We start from the raw sequence: 10604 nt of genomic DNA on the forward strand, positions 1-10604 counted from the left end.
CTCCTCGTCGAGAGCTTTCCAACGCATATTTTTAATAGTAAAAATTCCTCCTGGATCAAAAGTTATGGTCGTTTGAAGTTTGCGCGAAAAACACCTCAACTTCCATGCCATTTGCAAGGTCTACTGCATGTGCCTGCTAGAATTCCCTATCTACTGCAACTCTGATGCTACTACAATCAGTCTGCTGCTTTTCCAGCACTGTCTGCTGCTTTCCAGCACAGTTAGAACCAGTTTGCTGCATTCCGAGTCTACTGACCCAGTCTTCTGCATTCAGATCTACTGTTCCCATCTACTGGTTCTGGTTTCGGGCTACTGGTTTTGGGTCTACTGAATTTTTTTTTTTTTTTAGACATGCTGCTGAAACACTCAGAACTCTACTGTATTCTGATTTGTTTCCCTACTGATTTTCCTAACTGTACATAGTCAGTCTATAATTTCAGTAGTCTATTACAGTAGCTTATTTTCAATAGTCTATTACAGTAGTTTTCAGAAGTCTATTAGAACTTATTATTTCTAGTTCCTCCTCCCCGGATTATGAAACCTGGTTTGCTCTGATACCACTTCAATGTCACGCCCCGGGACGGGGGTTGGTTGACACCGACGTTGCTCTCAAATTTATATTCGAAACAACAAGCCTCAGAAGTACAAAATTCAGAAACCAGTCTTTTATTCATAATACGAATTAATTCATTGTCTGATACAAACTCGAATCACTAATGTTTTACAGCGAAAATGTAAAACCAACATAACATTATTTGAACAGATACAGCAGAAACATAAATTAGAACTGAGATCAACAATCTTCTTCACCAGCCCCATAATTGATTATGCTCCTCTTCTTCTAACATTTCTTCAGTATTCTTATCTGAGATGGGTTTAGTAGGTGAGTGATATGGTTGTCACTCAGTAAGCAGGGGCGGGAATAACTCCCAGTTTCGAAATCGTTTTCAACATAACAGTAATACAATAATATACAGAAACTCTTATTTTCAGAACAGAAATCGGTATTCAGAAATCAGTAATCGGAAATCAGTATTCGGTAATAAAAAAAATTAGAAATTTATCAAGTAAGCACTGAACACGTTTGTGAATTTCATGGCTAAACTGATATCAGTCCCCTATATGTTCTCTCCTCTAAGGGGTGAGGCCAGTAATCAGTAATCAGTAATGTTCAGAATATATATTCCTACCATTAGTTCACTAAGTTTCAGTGCTTCAAAAATCAAATATCAGAAATCGAACATACAGAAACTTTGCTTTAAAACATAAATCATCAAACTGGATTCAAGATATTTATACATAAGACCACTTACTGTAATTTGCTAGAAATCTCGATTGCTGAAGTCTGGAATCTGCTTGTCTTGCTACTGGTTTTTACAGCTCGAAAATACACTCTTTTAGCTCAATTTTCAAGTGAAAACTCAATGCTTGTGTAACAACAATTTCAGAGACTTGAGAGTGTTATTTATAGGCTAAATTTTGACTGTTAGCCTCCCAATTAATGACCATAATCTGTCATTAACAGCCTTTATTCCATGTTAATGCTTCAGTTACAAGTCTAAGCTGAAACAGGAGTTGTTGTCTGCTGGAATCTCGCACTCTTCTGCTGCTGGATTCTATCTGCTGGAAAATACCAGCTTTTGGATTATTAGTTCCTGCTGAAATTGTTAGCTTCTGCTGAAAATTTAGCATTGTTGCTGAATATTACTATCTGCTGCAATTATTACTGGCTGCTGCAAATTGCTAAGTAATGCTGGAATTTCAGGTTCTCACACGGAATTTTTGCTGCTTCGGCAACATAGGTCGTGTTTTACCCCTAACAAGTGAATTTTACACAAAAAGAATAATGTACTTGGAGACATAGGCTCACCAACCTATGTAATGCTCCATGATTTTTTTCAGTTATGGATCAACGGAATGTGAAACATATAACTTGCTAGAACTTGAGTGCAAATGGGATTAAATCAAAACTTCAGTAGTAACATCCGTTGAATAACGCTGTCAGAAGAAAAAATTTTGTGCTTTTGATATTAATCTTGTCAAGAACCAATGATAATTTACAGATGAAGACGTAATTAGATCTCATTTCCACCTCAGTTTCCTAATGAAGTTTGGTACATTCAAACTTGGAACAAGTTAAGAGAGTATTATTAACTTAAATATGATCTAGAGAAATTGTTATGTAAAGAACATTTTTGTGGGTAATATTTAGATTAAGCAGACTTGACGCCTTATTCGAATGATGATAAACAGAAAACATTCATAGTTTTAGGGACCATATTAAAGATTTTTTAAGAAATAGAAGATGTATGAAATGCTTTTCAATCATCAACGTGAGCGACCATGAGTTTTACAACCTCTATTATATACATATGTTGAGAGGATATATTGTGAGATAAATGTAGAAACTAAGATTATAATCCCTTAATTTAAGAACCAAGGCAGATCATCTCCTTTGATCACGAAGCAGTTGAACTCCAATCAATCATCTGTCCCCATTGATATGATTACGCCTATGAGGATTTTTTTCTTTCCATCTTTAATGCTTCTGATCATGGTATCGTTCTTATTTCCATAAGAGATGTCCTCATCTTGCTCTAATTGTGGAGCTGAATGTGTGTGAATTTAATACAGATAATGAATGATACACACTGCTTTCTTCTGTAAACAATTTTTTTTTATTACATTTACATGAAAACAAATAAGCTAAATTATCCTTGCATGATCTTCTTCCTACCAAACGATATGTTGTTAAAAAAGCATGAGCCTACATGTGAGCTGGGTGATAAATATATTTGTTGAGGGAGAAAAAAGAAAAGCTAAAGCTAGTAGGAACTCGGTAGCAACTAGCAACTGGTTCTTTGGGACTGGTCGTCGAGAAATCTGTCTTTAATTGGTTTGCAGTATCCTTCCTAGATTTTCTTCTGCACACTCTGTCACAAGAAATCCGTAAATGATTCAACATCTGTAAGTGAACCTAACATGCCAAAAGAGTAGTGTCGCAGAAACATTGTTCTAGTATTTAAATGCTGAACAGAAAAATTTATACAAAAGAATAAAAAGTATGTGGACTACCTTCGTGGACATTGGCTGAAATTGGGATATGACGTGAGTAGTTAGCACTAGCAGATTTGGAAACTTTTGAGGGACATGTATTGGTTGAGATTCGATTCTGTTGAGCGTAAGTTGGAATATCTGAGGAGACGGGGCGAATATAAGCTGAGCTTCCTGCCTTTGCCATTGAGTTCGATTGCTCTTCATGCAGGAAAAATGAAGTTACAGCCTCTTTAAGCTTATCCACCACACCTGCATCGCTAGTGGCACTTTTCCTTGGGCTTATGGCTTCTGTTATAGCCTGTGATAGAGCCTTTTCGTCCTCTCCAGGCTCCAGCTTATTCAAGAAGTACTCTTTCATTGAAACACCTTTGTCCCACTTTTGAGGGCTGCCACCAGATTTAACTAAATTTCCAGAGGTGTCACTCAGTTTCTTGGTATCATAATTTGCATGTGGCGCAACAGAAATGCATTCAACATCTGCTGCAGTATCTTGTGCACCTCCATGAATCTTGGAAGAATTTCTTAATATTTCTTGCGATTCAGGACTTGTCACAGTTAGGCCAGCAATCTTTGATGCAATTGTGTGAGTTGCATCAGAAACCGTGGCATATGCTGGAGCAAACTTCTCGGAAACGGTTTCGCTGATGGTCTTTCTTGGGCTAAAGGGCTTGCCTTTTTCTTCATCTGATGCTTCCTGTTTGCCACTGGTAGGCAATATATGTTTATCAGAAAGCACAGGAACCGCTCTTGGATGTTGCCTTGCATTCTCTATGTAGCTAGCAGGAGCCAATTCCGATTCATACACTATAACGAAATTAAACTTTTTTTGTTGAGATTAAATCAAGGATGCATCACTGTATACAGAGAATTCAAAGAAATCTCTTAAAAGCACCGGAGATGGAGAGGGAGAGATAAACTGCACTTACCACTACCAACACTTTATCTATGATGCTATACTGTCTGTTAAGTTGTATTGTCTCTATTAGGATTATTTTCTAAACATGACACTTAGGCTTCCGCATGTCTTAAACAATTTCAGCCGTATTGTTATCACAACTTTCAGTTTTTTGATAAAGAGACGGGCGACATTGATTTGATTCTATAATGTCATTTAATACGTGTCAAAAAAAATTTCTTTTGATATAAATTGAGTCGAATCATGAAAATTGTTACTTGGAGCTCCTAGAAATTCAGGATCCTCGTCTTGTTCATCGTAGTCATCGTCATCGTCCAAGGTAACTGCCCCACGCTTGGCGGCCATTATGCTCATCTTGCTCGTCCCCATGTCTCTTCTTGCTACTCAGAGTGTGCCTCAACTTCTTAGCTTTCTCCTTTACCTTGGTGAGAACCGACTTTTTGTTGTGTGTAAGACTGGTGTTCTCTTCTTGATCATGATTCATTCCATAGATAGGCGACGTGTGTGACCAATGCTCGTCTTCAGCTGTCAATGAAAACTTTTTGAAATGATCATCACATATTATAGTATCACAATCAAAGGTATTAAACACATTTTCTGGCAAAAGGATTGTTGAATCAACTTAAGTGATGATATAGACGATTACCTCTTAATAGTTGCTCAAACGTCGGCGACGTCTGAGCTCTAGGCGTTTTAGGACTCTCGGCCGATCTTTGTTTCCTTTCGAGTTGAGCCATTTTGTCAAATCTTACTACCGTATGTAAATGGTAAAACAATAAAAAAAAATATAGAGTTTGCAGCGCTTGTTTAAGCATGCCTTTCGGCCCCTTGAATGAACTAAAATATGAAATACTTGTGCTTGTTACACATTTGTGACTCAAAAGAGTTGCTTTAAATAGCAATTGACTGGGTTCTGCTCAAAATAACTGTTTTTGTTTTTCCTATTTATCCTCGTCCGATCATGGAAATTGATCATTTTTTGTCCTAATAATGGGATGTGTTTTCGTTGTTTTACATTCATCCAAATTAATTTGGTGGTCGATCATGGTATTTGTTTGAAATGTTTTCCAAATATAGGTGTTAAATTTGTGAAAAAAAACACCAGTATGTAATCCTACTCTTAAACAATATATTTATCGGTGCGAGTAGGTCTCTTGTGAGACGGTCTCACGAATCTTTATCTGTGAGACGGGTCAATCCTACCGATATTCACAATAAAAATTAGTACTCTTAGCATAAAAAGTAATACTTTATCATGGATGACCCAAATAAAAGATCCGTCTCACAAAAATACGACCGTGAGATCGTCTCACACAAGTTTTGTCTATTAGTGCCTGTGTTTGTTCGAGGAAATTTCATGTTATCCTTAAAGCACTGCCCCAATGTTGCATCTGAAGGTGAATATTATTAATCAATGCATATAATGTTTCATTGAAAAATCAATACACATATTTATGTGTTCATCTATGAAAGTACCGATAGTTAATTTAGAATCTTGTTTTGTATTTTTTCCATATATGTGAACGAAGTGTTTAAATATAAATTTTAAGGATATTATAAGTAGAATTTTAGATCTCGGACAGTAAAAATTGCGACATTATTAAAATGTGAAAAAAAAACATAAAGTATTTTTGTCATAGTTATCCGAGAGTATTGAGATTTCTCGTTAATAGACCATGAAATTTAAATGGTCATTTGTTGTAATAATATCGTAATTTAAATAAACAGCGTATCAAAATTTACCGCACGCAAATGTAATGTTCATCTTTCAAAGAATTTTGTTTAACATAGAAAAAAATTTGTATGTATCAGATATGAGTGTTGTCTCGGATGTTGTAACACCTTATGACAACATCCAGTGAAATAATATCACGCACAAATAATAAATTTAATTAAAAATAACACAAAGATAATTATGTACAAGTGAACACACTTGTGCGTGCGATGTCTCGGAGCAAAATAATTACAAAAAAGAAATCGAATTTACAAAACCAATACTAGTGAAGAAAGGACCTTAACACATCAATGAAGTAAAATGCATCCTAAAATATCAATAACACAAACTTGAGAATACCAATCTGTGTGGCCGAAATTTGGAGCAAAAAATCAATTCTTCAATCAACACTTTGTACGTATGTTTGTTTTCAAGTGTCTAACATGTTACGGCAACACAATAAAATGACGGTTGCCAGATTATTATATGCTTTTGAAAACATATTTTTACACTCGATCTCCAATATTCAGTATACTATTTCTCTTCGATTTCATTCACGTTCTGCACTTCAATGTGATTTAGTTCTTCGATAGTGAGATTTTCGTCCTTAGATAGAAGGAGGCGGGTGATAAGAATGTCATGCAACAAATGAGTGTAAATTTCATCGTAAAATAAATAATTTTGAATAATAGTAATCAGTAATAAAATAAATGATATATTCATAAATCACACTGAAATGACTATATTTTTATTGTTAAATTGATATTAGTCTCATCTAGACCAATAAGATTTTCTATATTATTGATATTCATGATAAGATATATAAATATTATATTATTGTTCAAAAAAAAAATTTCCTAGCGAAACTCTTATTTCCATATTTGTGTAGGACTTTGTAAAAGGAATGAAATTTAAGGGATATGAAATCTATAAATAAGAAATCATTGTTGCTGCTCGTCAGTGGTTATGATTTAAAGTTGAAGGAGAGATGTGAAACGCCGCAGGAAGAGCAAGGAATTACATCGGAGAATTAATAAAGAGCTCAAACCAATACATGCTGTTGTGTTGTCGTGAAGTGTTGGTGTAACATCTACTCGTTTTAAAAGTGTGGAAATATATATATATATATTTTTTTTAAAAGCTCTCAATTTAAAAATAACATTTAAATAAATCGCATGCATGCAACACTACTTAAAAAACATCATTTAAAAATCATCACGAGTAATTACCAATAAAATATATCGGAGTAAATACGAGTAAAATCCTAATATCAACTGTGAAATAAAACAGCGTATAAACTCATCGTATCCTCTCCAAAATCAAAAATCACAATGTGCGGAAAAATCATAGGTCCTCGGGTCGTGTCGCCCACCAGGTCCGTTGACTCAGAGTCCAACACCCCCAGTCTCCTCGACATCGAACTCACCTGGATCACACACGTCTAGTGAGTCTAAAGACTCAACATACCTGTGCCAGTAATAACAAGTACATATATGTAGCACACAGCAATGAAAAATTATCATACTCAACATAACTTTCATGAACTTAAAAGCGTAACGTAAACGTGTCCTGGAAAATCATATCGTGTCAAATCATGTCATCTCATGTCATCATGTACGTGTCAAAACAGCTCATCAAATCAGCATAAACTTAAACATTTTCTTTTAATTGAATTCGGTTCATTAGTTGTGACTTTCGATCAGCTCTATCGCATCAGCTCTATCGATGGATCCATCTATAAACAGTGGTACCCGACGGCAGGGGACGTCAACGACAGCATTACCCGCCCATTGAGCCCGGGCCTCAGCTCATCATATCTCATGTCATCGTATACATATACATCGTTAGTCACAACTAATTCTCATCCTTCAAAAATAACATCATATTCACCACTTAATAAAAGCATGCATATACGTAACATTTTTCTTAAAACCAAGCATGCGACGTATTTATCATAATTGCGTAAAAATCATAAACATGATGCATGAACATTTAAAATATCATGAATTTGTGCTCAGGACGCTGTCTTGACCAAAGTCTCACCCCGGGTGCAAAATAACCATTTTGCCAGTGGAAACCCGAAAATTATCATTTCACCCCTGGACCACTAAAATTGACCCGAAGCTTACGAAACTCCTTAAAATATTCCAAAACATTTATATAAGCATTCCTAGATGTAAACTCGAGCCTATCTTACAATTTAACCGATTCGTTTTAAAACTTGGGCCGAGGTCCCGGTTTTAACCCGTATCAGACCGAAACTCAACCAAATTTCTCCCAACTTCTTATCATACTTAGTGCACTCATTGGTTACCTTAAAACACCTAGAATTCAGTCCCAAACTCTCGTCCATCACCACCCAACCTTGCTGGAAAATCGAGCCTTCCTTATTCGACACCCCTAAGCGTCCCACTTGCCATGCTTCGGTCCTAGCTCCAAGACCGATCGTTCCAGCCCCAAGCAAGCCTACCTTAGACCACCCGAGGACCCCTCTGGACCCAAAGAGCTCACGGCTAACCTCCCATGCACTCCACCCTTCCAACCCGATCGCTAGTACACAAGATGAGCCATGATATTTATTGCTTCTGATCATGATATCGTTCTTATTTCCGGAAATGTGTTTGAATGTTAATACAGATAACGTTACACACTGCTTTCTTCTGTAAACAATTAATTTTTTTTGTTACATTTACATGAAAACAAATAAGCTAAATTATCCTTGCCATGATCTTCTTCCTACCAAACTATATGTTCTTCTAAAAGCATGAGCCTACATGTGAGCTGGGTGATAAATATATTAGTCGAGGGGGAAAAAAGAAATGCTAAAGCTAGTAGGAACTCGGTAGCAACTGATTCTTTGGGACCTGTGGTCGTCAAGAAATCTGTCTTTAATTGGTTTGCAGTATCCTTCCTAGATTTTCTTCTGCCTACTCTGTCACAAGAAATCCGTAAATGATTCAACATCTGTAAGTGAACCTAACATGTCAAAAGAGTAGTGTCGCAGAAACATTGTTCTAGTATTTAAATGTTGAACAGAGAAATTTATACTAAAGAATACTTTACCGCTTTCCAATCCTGATCTAAACCCGGTCATGCTTTACCGGGGTGGAGAGGTCACCGGCCACGTTCACCGGCTTCCAAACTCTTTCATAATTGGTCACAAGACATTTAGCATACCTCAAAAACATAAAATATTTTCTTTTGCACGTCGAACATACTTATATGGCGTTGAGGGATTCAATGGGGTCTCGCTTGAGGCCACTGCTGCACATAGTAACATGATTTTCATGCACTTAATTTTCATACTTAAACATAATAGTCATGCTCGTCACCCGAAACGACACTTTACTTATGACGTTCTTAATCATTCGAGACTTGACCTCGTTTAATTAACGTACTAAACTCATGAAAACGACATCTAGACATCAAAATGTTTCCTACGACTTATAATGCAACCCAGTGCCTATCGACACAAAACGAAGCATCAAAAACCATCTCAACCTCATACTCGATATACTTAATCGCAGAAGTGATCAACCAATGTTCCCAACGAAGCCTGCAAATTAATTTTTAAATTATTTAATTTATGTTTAAAATGATTTTAGCGATGAATGACTTATGAATTTGCATTATTTTAAATTATTTATGTTTATGTGATGCACGTTCAAATGTTTTCTCGAGTTTCATGTTTCAGACGATTATTCGATGCGAGATCGAGGAAAAGAGACCGGCGACGATTTTGACAATTTTAAAATGTGACATTTTATTTTAAGTCAAGAAAATAACAATTTAAATGACTTTTTTACCATTTTAAAAGCCTAATTTAATTATTAGGTGATTTTATGATTTTAAAACTTTTAAATTTTAGCAATTGTGCATTTTATTTTAAATTAAGAGATTTTAGAAAAAGTTAATAGGGGATTAGCATCTTAATTGTGTAATTAAGCAATTCTATTCCCTAATTAATTAAAAACACACGCATACACCCATATACACACACACTTTTCGGCCATCACACACACACACACACTTCATTTCCATTCCATTTCATTTTATTTTTTTAGAGAAAAACTTAGGGTTCTAAGATTAGCATCAGCCGCCCCCTCCCTCTTCGGTTTTCCAGCAAATTCTCGTCCATTTTGTAGCAAGAAAATCATGCCACGGTGGTCCCAGATCAAGCCTCGCACCTTCTCCGCTTCGGTATCATCGTTTAAGAATTTTTAAAGATCAAAGGCATATATATTATATTGTTTTTGCATCGATCTCGTTATATCATGTGTTGTGATGTTTATTATGCGTAAAAATCCATGTATATTGTGAAACGTTTGAGCAAAAACGTTTGAAATGATTTTTGTATCAAAATTTTTAGATCTAAAAACGTGTCTGCTGTCATTTCGATTACTGCGAAATTTCGGTCAATTTTCTGCAAACGTTTTCGGCATATTAAACGTAGTACTTTTTGATACCTTCGATTTAACAGTAAATTCGTAATTTTTTTACAAGAAACCAGTGAGTTATGATCGCTTTTGTGGGACTGCTCAAACTGTGATTTTCTGAAAATATGTTCTTGACGTGTTCTTGAAGACGTGTGCTGATTTTTGGGCTCTACAGGTCATTTTGCAAATTTTCGAAACTGTAAGGGCTAAACTGCAAATTTCAAATTTTTGAGGAATACTTGGGTTAATTCAGTAATTTTTCTAGGATTTTGGGATAATTGCTGGCAGGGATTTTCTTAAGTTTCAACGTGATCAGATTTGATGGTATGTCTTGCCGCAGGGAGGATATATATTTCAGGTATAACCTTGCTGGAAAATCGAGCCTTCCTTATTCGACACCCCTAAGCGTCCCACTTGCCATGCTTCGGTCCTAGCTCCAAGACCGATCGTTCCAGCCCCAAGCAAGCCTACCTTAGACCAC

General features: G+C 36.0%; 1 protein-coding gene across 1 annotated transcript; it reads right to left on the minus strand.

The window, feature by feature from the left end:
- Positions 1 to 2407: 2407 nt before the first annotated feature.
- LOC142541553 (uncharacterized) lies at positions 2408 to 4829 on the minus strand. Its single transcript, XM_075648065.1, has 4 exons — positions 4620 to 4829; positions 4231 to 4498; positions 3076 to 3861; positions 2408 to 2933 (listed from the first exon to the last, which is right to left on the minus strand). Exons 2-4 carry the CDS (start codon positions 4340 to 4342, stop codon positions 2890 to 2892), a joined length of 942 nt encoding a protein of 313 aa, XP_075504180.1. The 5' UTR covers positions 4343 to 4498; positions 4620 to 4829; the 3' UTR covers positions 2408 to 2889.
- Between the last annotated feature and the right edge of the window lie 5775 nt (positions 4830 to 10604).

Source organism: Primulina tabacum, chromosome 4 (assembly GCF_025594145.1).
Source record: "Primulina tabacum isolate GXHZ01 chromosome 4, ASM2559414v2, whole genome shotgun sequence".
Lineage (NCBI taxonomy): Eukaryota > Viridiplantae > Streptophyta > Magnoliopsida > Lamiales > Gesneriaceae > Primulina > Primulina tabacum.

Coding starts and splice junctions, on each gene's coding strand:
- LOC142541553 (XM_075648065.1), bottom strand. CDS start 4,342: ATGGGGACGAGCAAGATGAGCATAATGGCCGCCAAGCGTGGGGCAGTT. Junction 3,862..4,230: donor TGAATTTCTAGGAGCTCCAA/GTAACAATTTTC, acceptor ATTTCGTTATAG/TGTATGAATCGGAATTGGCT. Junction 2,934..3,075: donor TTCAGCCAATGTCCACGAAG/GTAGTCCACATA, acceptor TTCTTGTGACAG/AGTGTGCAGAAGAAAATCTA.